The sequence below is a fragment of the Lemur catta genome, chromosome 5, assembly GCF_020740605.2.
Source record: "Lemur catta isolate mLemCat1 chromosome 5, mLemCat1.pri, whole genome shotgun sequence".
NCBI classification, from domain to species: Eukaryota; Metazoa; Chordata; class Mammalia; order Primates; family Lemuridae; genus Lemur; species Lemur catta.
In genome coordinates, this window is record NC_059132.1 from 7,367,897 (window position 1) to 7,385,001 (window position 17,105).

The following is a 17,105-nucleotide window of genomic DNA, read 5'->3' on the forward strand; positions in this document are numbered from 1 at the left end:
ATATCACAGTATAGGAAACAAGCTAGAACATGCACATGCCAAACAAAATTTCCTTACCTCATCTGCCATGAGCCGCTTCAGAGTCTAAGAAACAGGAAAAAGGAGGGAGAAGAAAGATCAGTGAAATGCCAGGAAACCTCCTAAACACCAGATGAGTTGGAGGTAAAAAGGAAGAAAAAATAAGTTGGAAGGACCTAAGCTACTTTCCACAAGTGAATGATTTCTGCCAAAGTATTCCTTAGTACACTGCCTTAGTAAGGGAGAAGAAGAGTTTTAAGGTCACCAACACATGAGTCTTAAAAAAAAAAAAAAAAAGATAAAGAACTGAACAGATTCTAAATCTGATGACCAATAAACTTACGAAACGCGCTCCACTTCATTAACAAACAAGGAAATGCATATTAAAACCACAGTGAAGTATCCTTTTGTACTCTTAAGACTGGCAAAAACTTTCATGTCTGTCTAGCTGTAGAGCAACAGCTCTCACGTACTTTTGGTGGTAGTGTTAAACTGCTACAGCCACTTAAGAAAACAGGACAGCACCATCTGATAAAGTTAAATATGCACATGCGCTACAACTCAACACATCAATTTCTATGTATCCACCCTGCTGAAACGTGCATGTATATAGCAGAATACGTGTAACAACAGTGTTCATAGTAACACTATAACATCTAAAACAGAGAATAATCCAAATGGCCATCAAGAATAGAATGGACAGGCTGGGCGTGGTGGCTCACGCCTGTAATCCTAGCCCTCTGGGAGGCCGAGGCGGTTGGATCGCTCGCGGTCAGGAGTTCGAGACCAGCCTGAGCAAGAGCGAGACCCCGTCTCTTCTAAAAATAGAAAGAAATTATCTGGCCAACTAAAAATATATAGAAAAAAATTAGCTGGGCATGGTGGCACATGCCTGTAGTCCCAGCTACTCGGGAGGCTGAGGCAGAAGGATCGCTTGAGCCCAGGAGTTTGAGGTTGCTGTGAGCTAGGCTGACGCCACGGCACTCACTCCAGCCCAGGCAACAGAGCGAGACTCTGTCTCAAAAAAAAAAAAAAAAAAGAATAGAATGGACAAATAAACTGGTATATTGGTACGATGGAAAACAATTATACAAAGAAAGCAAAGGCACTTACAGCTGCTCGTAATACTGAATTACTATTTCATTTACATTGAGTTAAAACAACACGTAAAACGGAATTATATTATTTGGGATGTAAAATTATAAAGGGAATGATTGCCACAAATGTCAAAACAGTGGTTACTTGGGGCAGGTGGGAGAGCTGTGACTGGGAAAGGGGTGAAGCAGCTTCCAGGGTGCTTACGGTATACACACGGACAGCGGCTGCATGGGTGCTCAGTTCACAACCATTCTGCATGTTTTATGCTCTTCTGTATACATGCTGTATTTCACACACACAGAGAAAGTATGAATGAGCAGGTCTGGGAAAGCAGGAATTTTTCTTTAGCCTAATTTTAAACCATCTTTTTTGTTAATGTCCTTGGAAGAATACGGTAAATGCTTCTTGACTAACCTTCCTCAACCAATGAAAAACTAGTTTTGTTCCTGCCACAAAGCTACTTGTCTTAACCTTTTTATGGATAAGAAAAATCTATATCATCATGTTCATGTTCCCTATACCAAACAATTCAGTTAAATCCAGTATACACTAAATCTAAACTTTGCCCTCCATGGTCCAGAGGAGGTCAAGCTTCTACAGGCTGAGTGCTAATCTCTCAGCCAAAACCTTAAGAACCTTGCTCAGTGTCCATGGAATTTCCAGTTTCTTTGTATTGCTACTTTCTGGAAGCAAAGGCAGAAGGATGATGAGGCACAGACAGCACCACCCAATGAGACCAACACCACAGTTCCTTCTGTCGCCACCCTAAGTCACTTGGCATACAGAGGTGAAACAAACACAAAAGGGATGAGTATATACAGTTTGGGTTGCCACAGCCAAGATTAAACTTATTTGCTCCTAGAGCAATTGCTTCCAAAACCTTGTCCCCCAAACCCAAAATGTTCCCTCAGAACCAAGTAACAACGAAACAACTCTGGCATGGGTGTAACACAGGTACCACAACCTGGGTCTGAAGGACTAGTGGCAGCTGACTTGTTCATAGCCGCAGCTTAAGTTAAAGCAACGAAAACCAGCAAACTGTTCTGCCTACAGATTCTCCAGTCATCTCTCTTCTGTCCATCTCTACTACCATTACCTAAGTTCATGCCACGGTTGTCTCCTGCTTGATTGGCTGCAACAGCCTCTTAACTGATCTCTTTGCTTTCAGTCCTGTCTGTCCATGTTATTTTCCCCATTTAAAACCCTTCAATAGCTCCCCACTACCCTTATGTTAAAATCTCAATTTCTTAGCCTGGCATATGATTCTCCTGGCTTTTTTCCCCTAGTCTCATCTCTCAACAAACTCTTCACCTCAAATTCCATTTTCTGGCCATACTGAACGAATTGCAGGTCTACAAACAGATGATGCTGTCTCGACACCCACTTTCCATAGGCTGCTGCCTCCTCAGCCCAGATTGTGCTTTCAAGGCGAACTCCAACGGGCCCTGCAGGACACCTCCTCTCACTGGAGGGCACCTTTCCTTATGTTTCCACAGTAATAGGTACTTGCCTGTATCACAACACTAATAGTGGATTACAACCGTCTTTTCACTGTCTGCCTCCTTTATCCCTTTCCAGACTAAGTTACTCATGGGTAGGTCTGAGATTTCGTCATTATGTCTCCTATGAACAATTACTATAATCCGAGGCTACTTCCCTAAAACACCAATCCCTGGAGAAGCCCTCAAAGTCTATTTCATCTCTTCATTATGTCAATGAAGAAACTGAAGCCCAGACAGGTGGAGTAAATCACTGATTAGGGGCTGAGCTGAGTATGGAACTCGAGTCTCCAGATTCCAAAGTCCCAAAATCTTTGCATTCCCCACATTCTTCTGCTTTTCTCCTATATAATTGCCCACTAACTCTTGCCTTTAGATAGGAAAGCAGACACATACCTTATAAGAAAGAAGATACTAGTTTCCTTTGCTTTCCTAAGGCATTGTTAGAAATGGATTTGATCCTTTAAAACAAATTATTCATGTTTTAGTGCTCAATTTGGGGTAAGGACAGCAAAAGTGATCCATGCAGAATAAAAGCTGCATTTCCTCAACTAGTCCAACAGAGGGCAGCAACAACCAATAAATCCCAGCACCGTACAGGCAAACTTGTGTTTGAGAACCCAACAGCACACCTGCTGCTGCAGTATATTGAGGGTGTATTGTTTACTTATTTAATATTATGTGTGTTTTTCTTACAGATTCTATATATACTGTGTTTGTAAACAGTTTTTTTCAGTTGTCATTTTTTAATTGTATCATTAGTAGTTTTGTGGATTCTCTGAAATGAAGAACTAGATCATGAGAAGAAAAAAGAACTAAAAATAATGGAATCCAGGAAGATAAATGCTACTGAAGCTGTATTTACGCCTTATGGCTCAGACGTCCAAGCTTTTTTATAAATTCTCTAATCATTCTACAAACCTCTAAATGCTTCCACTCTTACCATTTCCTTGTTTGCTGTCTTCTGTCCTTAAACCAAACCTTTACTGTCCTAGCCTGGCTATGCTAAACACCTCACTCCCTGTCCCTCCTATCGGAGTCCCCCACCAAACACTTCCATTAAAACCTTTAACTACAAATGTAGATACTCATGGAAGCAAGAATATGGAATGAAATCGTTTACAATATCAAAATCTGGCTTATGAATACAGATTAATAGGAACTTTCAGGTAAAAGGTGGCATAACAAACCAAAGCATCTCATTTCTCCCCTTCTTGAAATCCCACTAAATCTACAGAAAACAGATTTTTAGAAAGAAAGGAATGATGGAAGGGACGAGCCTATGAGATTGAGAAGAACAAGAAAAAAGCCACTACAGCCAAAATTTTGAAGCTGGGGAATACAAAGACTAGAGATATTTAACCCAACAGACTTAAGAAAGAGGAGTCCTACACCAAAAGTTGGAAAGGGCAATAACCAATTCTAATTACACCTATGGATCCTCAAAAGGCTCAGGAATTAGTGGCACCAGATACCTACAGAAATGGGTTTAGAGGGTGGAAGAGGCTAAAAATAGGATTGATTGAAAACTGTTTAAGAAGCAAATCTCTAGACTCCACCCTACCCCTCTCCCTATCTCTCCCTATGCCCTCCTTTCTTCCAGCAGAGGTCTACAAGTTTATTCTCACAAGAGGGTAAAACAGAGGGTCTTTGGACTGGGGGATGCCAGGAACAGTTGTGGGCAGGGATATTCTATACCAAAAAGAAAAGCAAACCTATGCACAGTATATACCGAGACACCTAGTACTTTTCCCCCTCTAGGCTCATAGAACTCCAGCAGCCTGGCCTTTACCCTTGAGACAGAGGTTGGAAGAATCTTCCCTGGGGAATCGAAAAGCAACCCAAAGCTAACAACATAGTACAAATAGATCAACCCAGAGCTTCACTGTCCAATATGGTAGCCACTAGGCACAGGTAACTATTACTAACGTGGCTAGTGCAAATGAGGAAGGAATTTTTTATATTTTTATTTAATTCCAACAAAATTTAAACGGCAAATAAGCCTACGAAAAAATGCTCCACATCATATATCATCAAATACAAATTAAAACTGCAACGAGATACCACTACATACCTATTAGAATGCCCAAAATCCAGAACACTGACAATGCCAAATGCCAGTGGAGATGTGGAGCAAGAACTTTCTTTCATTGCTGGTGGGAAAGTAAAATGGTACAGCCACTTTGTAAGACACCTTGGCAGTTTCTTATAAAACTAAACATATTCCACCATAAGATCCAGCAAACATACTCCTTGGTATTTATTTGTCCAAAGGAACTGAAAACTTATATCCACACAAAAACTGGCACAGGGATGTTTATAGCAGCTTTATTCATAATTGCCAAAACTTGGAAACAACCAAGATGTCCTTCAGTAGGTGAATGGATAAATAAACTGTGGTACATCCAGACAACAGAATATTACTCAGCGCTAAAAAGAAATGAGCTATCAAGCCATAAAAAAAGACATGGAGGAACTTTAAATACATATTACTAAGTGAAAGAAGCCAATCTGAAAAGGCTACATACTACATGATCCCAACTATATGACATTCTAGAATTGGCAAAACTATGGAAACAGTAAAAAGATCAGTGGTTGACAAGGGTTGGTGGGAGGATAGGCAGGGAATGCATAAATGGAGCACGGAGGATTTTCAAGGCAGCGAAATTACTCTGTATGGTACTATAATGATGGATACATGTCATTATACATTTGTCCAAACCCATAGAAAGTACAACACTAAAAGTGAACCCTAATGTAAGCTATGGACTTTGGGTGATAATGATGTGTCAATGCAGGCTCATCAACTGGTAACAAATATACCACTCTCGAGGAGAATGTTGATAATGGGGGAAGCTGTGCATATGTGGGGGTGAGGGGTTATGTGGAATCTCTATACCTTCCTTTCAATTTTGCTCTGAACCTAAAACTCCTCTAAAAAAGAAAAAGTCTTGGCTGGATGTGGTGGCTTACACCTATAATCCTAGCACTTCGGGATGTCAAGGAGGGAGGACTGCTTGAGGCCAGGAATTCAAGACCAGCCTGAGCAATAGCAAGACCCCATCTCTACAGAAAAATAGAAAAATTAGCCTGGTGTGGTAGTGTGTGCCTGTAGAACCAACTACTCAGGAGGCTGAGGCAGGAGAATCACTTGAGCCCAGGAGTTTGAGGTTGCGGTGAGCTACAATGACGCCACTGTACTCTAGCCCTGGTGACAGAATGTGACCATGTCTCAGAAAAAAAAAAAGTCTTTAAAAAATAAAAAACTTAGCATCTCATTTGAGATGCACTGTAAATGTAAAATAAACACTGGTATGCAATAACTTAATATTTTTAAAGTGTAAAACATTTCATTAATTTTTATATTTACTTCATATTGAAATAATATTTAGATATTTTGCATTAAATAAATTATATTAAAATTAATTTCATGTTTCTTTTTACTAGAAAATCTAAAATTATATATGAGATTCCCATCATATTTCTATTCGATGGTACTGTCCTACAGCAAAGTTCACAGCTAACACATTCTACCCATGCATCCAGCGTTTCCAATCCGCTTTTTAGTCCCTCAGTCTTAAACATGAGCAGATAACCCAGGATTATCAGACATTTGAGGAAAGTTCCTAACATGAGAGCGGGGGTGGAAAACCTGCCATGTAAAGACTATGCTAGAAGAAGAAAGATTCTTAAAAAGTCATTACTGTTCACAGGAAAGAAACATTCAAAGGAAAAAGAACCATCAGAAGTTAAAAATATGACAATAGAAATTAAAACTCAATAAAAGTACTGGAAGATAAGCATTGAGGAAATCCCCCCAAAAGCACAGCAAAAAGACAGAGATGGAAAAATAACAGAAAAGATAAGAAAATTAGCAGACAGTTTGGGAGGTCCAACATCCAAATAATAGAAGAAAACATAAAATAGAAGAACACGTTATTAAGGAAATAAAGAAAAATTCCCATTACTGAAAAACAAGTCTCTAGCACAAAGGACAGAAACAGATTACACAAAGGCCTATCATGGTTAAATTTCAAAACACTGGGAATACAAAGAAAATCCTACAAAATTCCACAAAAGGGATGAAAACAGGTCATATACAAAGGAAATCAGAGCAGCTCTGGATTTGACAATCATACCAATAGCTGGGTGACTGACAATGGAATAAGGCCTTTAAAAATCTGAAGAAAAATCATTTCCAATCTACAGTTCTATACCCAGCCTAAACTATGAACCAAATGTGAGTTCAGAATAGATATTTTGAGACATCTGAGCTTTAAGAAAACTGATCCCCATGTACCCCAGGAAGCTATTATAAGATATTCCACCAAAATGAGGGAGCAAACCAAGAAAGTAGAAGACTTGAAACACAGGAAATGTAACACATGAGAGAGGGAAGGAAATCCCCAGGATCAAGATTCCAGGGTGACTGCACATGCCAGGCACAAAGAACCACCAACTGAAAGGGAGCAATGAGGGTTGAGCCAGACCCTTGAAGACTGACATCACCATCATCTGCTTCTGTTCTGGCTTTTTAAACTGACAATAATGGGGAGAGCCTGACCCAGATTCTTGGCTTGTCTGGACCATATGTTAATAGCTTCTTTCTTTCCTTCTTTGCTCTACTACCAGGACTGTCAAGGACACTCATTCCACCCCACAGATTTTTCTGCTTTGACTTATTTAAGAGACCTGGAGGTTAGACATGCGAGCTCAGAAGCAGAAAATACAGAGCAGTATACTTCCCCAACCATTTTCCTGTTGGATGTCTAGTATCTGGCCCTCACTGTAGCCTTGCCAGATGCTCAACTGTAGTGAGCTCCATGTTTCCCAGGCCTCACTCATGGCCTGGCCCAGTGATGTTCTTAGAATCTAGGGGACCTTATAAACACTCAGAATGTGAAGTTGGGCTATGACTCTGAGATAGTATTCAGTTTTCCTCTTCATGGAAACCTTCATCTGACAGTGGCAATACTGCCTTTTAGACAGTCTAAATTTTTACTTGTTACTCAATTTCATAATAATCTTTCATTTATATGCAAATAATTAATGAAAGCACAAAATATTTTTTAAAAGTAAAAAACCATTTATACTACAGTAATTTTTATTTCATAGAATTAGATGAGTAAATAAATGTCTCAAGGTCATTAGCTGGTATAGGAGAAGAGTTTAACAGAATCGCATTTATTAAAATGACCTTCATCTTCTCCAAAAGATTCTCAGTTTTATCAAATCGTACTTAAATCAACACAAATTGCTCAAAGGTGCACTGCATCGAAAGTTACAGCACCAAACATCCAATGGAAATACATTTGGCTGGGTACTGCTCTGCACTAAGACCATCTATCAACATAAAAATGAAAAGCTGTCCCATCACTCCCTTTCCAGAGAGTAATTCAAGTTCTGATTCAGTTACCACATCCTAATGTAATATGTGGTAAGATAAATCTTTTGGTTACCATCTACAGGAAATAAACTTCCTAGACACTTTATAGTTTGTAAAAAACAAACAAACAAAAAAGTCAAAGGACCCCAAGGTATGCCCTGTGAGGCCAAACTAATTAAATTAAATGATTTAATGAGTTTGAAACATACCCTGATTAATTGTTATCATAATAAATATAAATGACCTTTAAAGCTTCTTTTGCATAACTGGATTTGTTGTGGTGGTTGTCATATGTATTTATACTTCAGCTTTGAAAAGTGGGCCAATGGGACTAAACTTGGCAGTCTTCTGAACAGAGGTTCCCTGTTTGTCTAGTAACAGAATCAAACCTATTTTTACAACAGGATATAAGAAAATTCATCCAACGGACTGATTCACCTCTACTTGATTCCCTGAATCTCTAACTTTCCACTCTAATCAGAAAAAGGACACAGAATATTTGAACAATTAAGGATGGTCTCTTGGCACAAGACGCTCATTTAGTCAAGCAAAAGGTAATTAGGTAGTGTTCTTACCAGCAGAGAGGTTAGCAGGGATCTAATAAGAGAATATGACTAAACGTTACTTTGAACACAGCACATTACATAGCAAAACGTGTTTCCAATTCCTCCCACTGCGCTTCATAAGTAGAGTTAATCATGGACAGTAATTGTATGAACATGTGGATAGCACACAGGAAATATAAACCCACAACTGGAAGCCTATATCTCATTACTTTCTAAAGATTTTGTTCAGGCTAACTTATACCAGATACTACAATTACATCTGAGCGCTTGGCTAAGTGGACTCTACCGGAACAACACAGCTGAATGCCACTTGGCCCCTACACTTGGTGATTCTGGGAGGCCCAGGATCCCTGGGACTACAGGTTTTCTTATAACACCTATAATCACAATTCAATTCACTAATTGCCTCAGTACACTCAACTCCTACCTCTCTTTTCTGACATCCACGCTTGCTCATGGGCTGTCTGATTCAGTGTGAGGGACATGTTTAGTGTGGTAGGAAGAATTCTAAGATGTCCCCCAAGATTCCTAGGCTGAGGTACACATCTAATCACCAGAACTATGAATAGATAGGATATCACTTCTGTGATTAGGTTATGTCATTAGGTGCAACTGACTTAGAACAAAGGGAGACTATCTTAGTGCACCTGACCCAATCACACGAGCCCTTTAAGTACAGAAGTCAGAGACACAAGGATTCAGCGTACCATTTCTGGCTTGAAGGTGCAGGGGGCCAAAAGGCTAGGATTGCAGGCAGCCTCTGGGTGTGGAGAGCAGCTCCTGACTGACAGCTAGCAAGGAAACAGGGCCTCAGTGCTACCACTGAAAGGAACTGAACTCCGCCAACAACGTGACTCAGGTTGGAAGCAGATTTTTCCCCAGAGCCTTCAGGTGAGAGCTCAGACCAGCTGACATCTCGACTCCAGCCCTGTAGTATTCTGAGAAGCCAACCGCACTCTTTCAAGCTGGACTTTTAACCAACAGAACTGTGAGCTAATAAGTGTGTTTTGTTTTAAACTGTTTTAGATTTGTGGTAATTTGTTACGAACAATAGGAAACTAATAAATACATCAAGCAAATTGCAGAAATCTAGAATTTATCTAGAACTTTAGCTAAAGGAAAAAGGCCATGAGTTCTGATTTTTATTTCTGGCATCCTAAAAAACTAAAAGTATGATTTTGAGTAAACACTTTATTTCTTCATGCTTCAGTTCCCCCATTATTAAAAACAAACCCCCTCACCGCACACACACACCCCTCTTAGGACCACTGAGATCATAAATAAAATGGAGTGATGGAAAATCATTCTGTAAAGGCAACTGTGCTGTTGTTATTATAGTAAGCCTTCTTATAAAATACATACCTGAAGACTAGACTAGTTGACACTGTACTCCCACAACATTGCATAAAGAAAATCCTATTCTTTGTCCATAAATTATACACTTAGCCACACTCGTTACACAAAAAGAACTAAAGGACTCACCCAAAATAGTCTAAATATTTTAGAATATTTAACTTAATATTGGTTGCAACAAATGTAAACATTTGCTTCCATGAACCAGATTGTAAATTGCACAAGGGCAAAAACTCTATCTTGTTCATTTGATATGCCCCACACTTTAATAAATAATTTTAAAATTAGCATCTATATATATATAGGTTTAGGAGCATCATCCAAAACACAGTATACTCATTCATTACTTTATTCAAATTGAGCAAAGTGAGGAAAAGTTTCAAGTCAAGGTCTATGACAGTACAATATGGTTATTCTGGACAGCTCAGTAAACCATCAGATGAAACCTTTAAGAGTAACGTATGAATGAGAACAGAGGACCTGATTAGAGCCCAAAGGATAAATCTGGGAGTTGTTCTTGTGGAAAATATTCAATTATGGGACAGCATGTCACCTAGGAGGGGGTCTTCCACCTCCTTTGAAAAGCAATGTGCCTCAATAACAATGAAGGCTACCTATGGGTAAAATGGGGAGTGTCACTGAAGGCAACAATAATTTCTTTTCAAACCTAATCTACCTACCCAGGAAGGACAGGTAAAGTAGCTGTCATTTAGAATGATGTAGAACAGAAATCAGGGCCCAGCTCTGATTCATTTCTTTATTCTATCACAGGACTGACATTTAGTTCCTTAGGCTAGTAAGGCAACAGGGAGTTATAAAATGGACTTGAATCCAATTATCACTGAGTCCTAATCTAGCTTTGCCACAGAATTCACCACATTTCCACTAATGGACAATAAAGGAAGAGTAAGCTTTTTTTAATCTACTATGGTTTCAGTCTTCCTATCTGTAGGACTACATTGTCTCATAGGGCTAGTGTGAAGAATAAATAATAAAATGGATATATATAAAGCACTTTGTCTGGCAAAGTGCTTTGTAAAAGTTAAATAATATATGACGTGGAATCACCAAAACTGGCTGGTCTCCCTTTCAATTCCTGCTCCTTACACAGAAGTCAATTAAAACTAGGAAATAATGGAAAAGGAAATAATGGATAACTTTAAATGCAGAGAAGAACTTTCCCTTCCATTTTCAAAGAATGGCCAAAGCATGATGGCAAATGAGTCAACATCTCGTTTAGCATTTACAGAGAAACAAACTAGATTCTGACATGACTACTTATTGGTGCCCACAGCCTAAACAGGATTTGTGTGGAGTTGGAGTGCTCACTCCAAAAAAGAAAATGAAAGAAAAAGGGTACCTCAGAGGAGAGGAATTCTAAAAGAGAGGCACAAAATGACCAGGAATTTAAACTATAAACTAGAAAAGCTAAATATGTTTAAGAGAAAGAAGACTGAAGATCACCTAGCAGTCCTCAGAAATGCAGATGCTAGACTTACGTTCTCCATGACCACTGAGAAAAAAGTGCTAAAAGAATAGGTAAGACTCTAGCAGCTCATCCATCTGGTTCCATACTGCCTCAGCAGCACGACAGCTAAAATAAGCACTGGAGCTCTATACTCATCAGTTTCAATGTATACATATCAAAACATCATGTTGTATACCATATATATAATATATACAGCTTTTATGTCAATTATACCTCAATGAAGATGGGGAAAAAATAAATTATAATAAACTCATTAGAATTCATATAAGAGCCAACAAAGGGAATGTATTATATAGTTGAAGATAGTCCTAGATCTTTTATTCTTAATTAAAAGAATTCTAGCAATCTATCTTCCAGAATCAGTTATCATTTGCCTAGTTCTACCCAGGGAGCACCGAAAGATTCCAGGCCGTGGCCCATGTCAAGCACAAGTTAGATATGCCATATAAAGAGGACTAGGCAACTGTAGTCTAGTCTCTGTTTCAATAATTTACTTATAAATGTGAAATAATTTACCTATAAATTCAAAGCAACAAACTTAGTGACTCTAACAACTGTCTAAATCCGCTGCTCAGTCTGCTTTCCAATAAACTTCATTTCCCCACTGTAATTAAAATGAGGATAAAACTACCTTAACATTAGGATTTGATCCTCTAACAGGTCCAAAATATGTTACTTCTCTAATAATCCAAGAAGGCAAGTATCTTGGGGAAAAGCAGAAAGTAGCTTTTTGCCTACAGCTCAGCTCATCTTAAAGCCCTAGGACTGGCACAGCCTGGCATCCTAGACAGTTGATAGCCTAGAGGGAAGAACGAAAGGCGACTCCGGTTTCACTATTCCAGCACAGCAGAACAGGTGGAAACCAGGTTGGGGACACTAGGTTCCTCCAAGTCCATCCACACAAACTGCCAGCCCCTTGCACTATAAAAGCACCCGTGGGTTGGGAAAACAAGCTGTCAATACAGAAAGTGCTTAGAGTCTGAAGTCCCAGCTTCCTATCAAGTATTACAAGGTGCAGCAGACATGCCCATCTCCTCTGCTGTCTGGAAGGAGGTGAAAGCCCGCATGCATACTCTGTCATTTGGTGAGAGAACAGTAACTACTGTTCCAACATCCTGAGGTTCTGATAAAACTTTTGAATACATATATGGGAAATAATACATACTGTTAACCTCTTTTCTGAAGTTTCAACATATTTCTCAAGCTCCAAATACTGATACCGGTTCCTCCTCATTTTCTTACTAGGTTTCTCTCTTTACTGCCTGAGCTTAGAGAAGACTGTGATTACTCCTTTAAAAAAGGGGTGTTGTCTATTCATTTAGAAACAGTTTGTGACTCAGGAATGCTGTTTCCCAATCACCGTGGTAACTGTCTTCTCCTCCCATGTTATGATGTGAGTAGCAGGACATCTACTCTTCCTTAAGGGTGGACACATGTGTGACACACCCAAGGCTTAACAGACAGGAAGTTTCTATAGCTGCTATTGCTTCTACATAAACGCACCATGGATAACGACATCTTGTTTTAAATCTTATTCCCAAAGTCCTTTCATTTCTAAATGATGGTTACACTGCTTTCTTCTATCTTTACACCATTCTGAATACCCAGAAATAATCACAGCCTACTGATAACAGCTTAACTAATCCAAAAATTATACTACCACTCAAAAACCCAGACTTGATCTTATGAAGCCACAGTAAATATTTTCTGGCCTTGTACAAATCCAGGATAAGATTTTGAAAAAATCTTATGGAGGAAGGGGGAAGAAGAGCATGAGGATAAAATCTTATTACTTCTCTATCACCAGAAATATAAGCTAGAGTTAAAGTAAGGTTCTTCTGATACTTCTAGCAATTCTACTTATAACAAACTATGTTCTAACATAAACACATAGAATTTCATGCCAAAGTACTTATGCTCCAAAGAAACTTCCATGTATCATGCCTGTATGGTTCTCTTTGGTTCTATTTTTAAAATTTTAATTTCTGAAAAACAAGGTAGGGGATTGTTTTACTCTATTTTTACACACATCTATATTTGCTGAGAAAAAAAAAGTATCACTTTTATAATAATAGTATTTTCCCATTCCAAATAAAAGCGGCAATTTTCAAAGATTAGAAAGCTAGAAGCCTGGGCAACATAGCCAGACCTGTCTCTATAAAAAATTTAAAAATAATTAGCCAGGCACGATGCCACACACCTGTAGTTCCAGATACTCAGGAGGCTGAGGTAGGAGGCTCTCCTGAGCCCAGGAGTTTGAGGCGGCAGTGAGCTATTATCATCATTGCACTCCAGCCTGAGTGACAGAGTGAGATCCCATCTCTTAAAAAAAAAAAAAAGCTGGAAAGTTTATGACAAACTATTTTAAAAGCAAAGAAAATCTGTAAATTATAACTGTACTCTTATACAAATATTTGTGCATAGAGATAAAACTAAAATATTCAAATACTATGTGAAATAATGATAAATAGAAATTTGGGATTCTTAGATACTGTTTTGTTTTTTTTTGGTTTTTTTTTAATAGAAACGAGGTCTCGCTCTTGCTCAGGCTGGTCTCGAACTCCTGAGCTCAAATGATCCACCCGCCTCGGCCTCCCAGAGTGCTAGGATTACAGGCGTGAGCCACCACGCCCGGCCTGTTTTTTCTTTTTTTGAGACAGAGTCTTGCTCTGTTGCCTGAACTAGAGTGCAGTGATGTAATTGTAGCTCACTGCAATCTCAAACTCCTGGGCTCAAGTGATCCTCCTACCTCAACTTCCCAAGTAGCTGGGGCTATAGGCATGTGCCACCACGCCCAGCTAATTTTTCTATTTTTTTTTTTTTTTCCGTAGCAACAGGGTCTTACTCTTGCTCAGGCTGGTCTCAAACTCCTGACCTCAAGCAATCCCCCTACCTCAGCCTCCCAAAGTGCTAGGATTACAGGCCTGAGCCACCACCGCACCTGGCCAGTTCTTAGACACTGTTATTTTGAAAATGTATATATATGTGTTTTCAAAAAAAGAACACAAAAAATCATTAGCATACCACCTAAGAGCAAAACATCATCATCCAATTCCCACATTGAAAATGCCCACTAGTATTTACTCTTCTCTAGTAGTATTTTGCTTAAGGAAACACTCTTGACAAGGCACAGTTACAAAATTTAGGGGTGACAATGCAATGTGAGAAAGAATACTGAATAGTTGGGGGAGTGTAAAATCTAGTTCACTTAATCACATAAGTTTGAGCAACTTAATACTGTTAGGCCTCGGTGTTCTCATTTTAAGAGGAGGCTGGATCAGATCATTTCTAGGGTCTCTTCAGGCCCCTTAAAGACTGTACTTAGTTACTCCTGCTCTTTTTGAGGGCAGCCCAGTGCCTGCTGCTTGCATGATAATACTATCCTTCAGTGGCTTCTCACCACTTCTTCTTGTGGTTTCAATCACAGGAAACAGACATCACCCACGGGCCTAGAAGTAAGTAACGAACAAACCCTGGCGGATGCAAAGAGCTGCCAACTAAGACCAACTCCCATCTTTTTAAAATGTAAGAATCAAGAAATCACTAGAGACCTCGAAGGCTGAGACACATCTTTTGCAAAAACTAACAAAGCTAAAAATATCTCTGTAGGCCCCATGCAAGATGAAATAATTTTAGAATAATACAAAACTATTTGGCTATGGCCAAATGAAGGAACTGAAGAAACTATACAGCTATGGGTGGGAGTATGTGTGTTTCAGAAAAAAATGATGCACTCCTACTGCCACTAGCATTTTTTGTGGGGATCTAGACATATCCTGAAGACTTGAAGACTGACTCATCCTTGTCCTCTTTATTTAATAGTGTGTGTAAACTGTCCTGTAGCCATGAAAGACTATGATATTACTAGATTCAAATAATAGGGGAACCTACCAATTATTCACTTTAAATGCATGTTAACAATCCCTAGAGCACTGGGTCAACTATTGCTCTCATTTACAATAATAAAAGTTGGCAGCCTTACACTATGTAAAATAACGTACAGATTTTTAATCCTACAGACATGTTCTTTCATTAAACACAAGTCAAACTATAAGATAACTATCTCCAGAGATACTCCCTTCTCAACAGAGTTCTTCTAGTCCAGGTGTAGTTACATTAGTGGTTCTCTATGCCCCACACTTACCTTGGTGAGAGAGGACTAATGTTTTCAAAACTGTCAGTCTCCTACATTAGATCATGAAAATGGAGCACCTTAAAAATAATCTCAAGATTCCTAAGGCTAATATTAAGATTAAAATACATAAAAGGATATTGCTAACATGAGCTTAACACTACCACTACTCTTAGGATCCATACAATCTATATGATAGATAAGACCCCAAAACAACATAGAAATATATATTTTTGCATTCACTAAAGACTAAAAGAACACTTCAAATAAGCATGCAATCAAAAGCTAAACTGCACTATACTAGAGAACATTTAGAAGAAACCACAGGGCCCAAAGATAGGCTCAGATTGTTCCCACAATGACATTACCCACCTGAGCCCACAATTTTGTTATACATGCTTGAGATTGAGCTAAAGAGTCACCTCTTTTAAAATCTAGATTAATTTCTGAAAGTCTGAAAAGATGGATGCATTAAAATTGATAAGGATTGGAAATCAAATAAGCTTAACTGCTAAAGTACATCTAGGTAGCAGAAATGATTTGCTAGACCACTGACCTTAACACTAATTATTCATGGTCTTGGATATCTTAATTTTCTTTCTTTTTTTTTCCTGAGACAGAAAAAAACTCTGTCTCACCGGCTAGAGTGCAGTGGTGTCATCAGAGCTCACTGCAACCTCACAGTCCTGGGCTCAAGCGATCCTCCTGCCTCAGCCTCCTGAGTACCTGGGGACTACAGGCACGCACCACCACAACAACCTAATGTTTCTATTTTTTGTAGACATGGGGTCTCGTTCTTGCTCAGGCTGGTCTTGAACTCGTGGCCTCAAGCGATCCTCCTGCCTTGGCCTCCCAGAGTGCTAGAATTACAGGTGTGAGCCACCATGCCCAGCCAGATATCCTAATTTTCTTACTGTCACCACCACACATCACACAGCCAAAAGTTGACATCAACATACATTACAACATGTTACAAAAACAGTCCTGCTTTCTGCAGGTTTTTACAGAAAGGGAACCTAAAAGCCCTTGCCAGGGATAAAATAATCTATATAAAGTAGCTTCACCTTCTTTAAATGATTTATCTCCCACTAATCCTTGTGACTGCTGTAATCAGTCTCTTTACTACAGACACACATTCATACTTGAGCCTCCGCACACACTGTTCCCCACCCCCACGAAATCCCTTCCCTCTCTACTCTGCCAATTCTTGGATTTCCTTCCAGGGACAGTAATATCCCCCACCTTCTACAAGGCTAACAAACACTGCCCACAATTATACTCTGGAACATTTACAGAATCTGAGGTATTAGCACAGACCTTGGAAATGATCCACAATAACCTCCTAATTTTACAAGAAAGGAAAAGACCAAGAAAAGTGAAGTGAGTTGCCCATAGTTCACATGGTTAATTACTAGTAAAGTGACAACTAAGCAGCAATATATGGAGAGAATACTGCAGAGAGAGCGGGAGATAGGGGTTCTAGGTCTAGCTGTAAATTTGGTCAGATCACTTGTCTAGGCCAACATTTCTTAATCTATAAAATAAAGCAGTTGAATAAGATAAT

General features: G+C 39.1%; 1 protein-coding gene across 4 annotated transcripts in view; it reads right to left on the reverse strand.

Moving 5' to 3' along the window:
* Positions 1–17,105, reverse strand: part of DIAPH1 (diaphanous related formin 1) — an 81,907-nt gene that overhangs the window by 55,077 nt on the left and 9,725 nt on the right. For 2 of the 4 annotated variants that reach the window (XM_045551057.1, XM_045551056.1), the window contains exon 2: positions 58–84. The exons of the other annotated variants lie outside the window; for them this stretch is intronic. In XM_045551057.1, the coding sequence (XP_045407013.1) occupies positions 58–84 (27 nt within the window). The remainder of the gene's footprint in view (positions 1–57; positions 85–17,105) is intronic. 4 annotated transcript variants of the gene reach the window in all.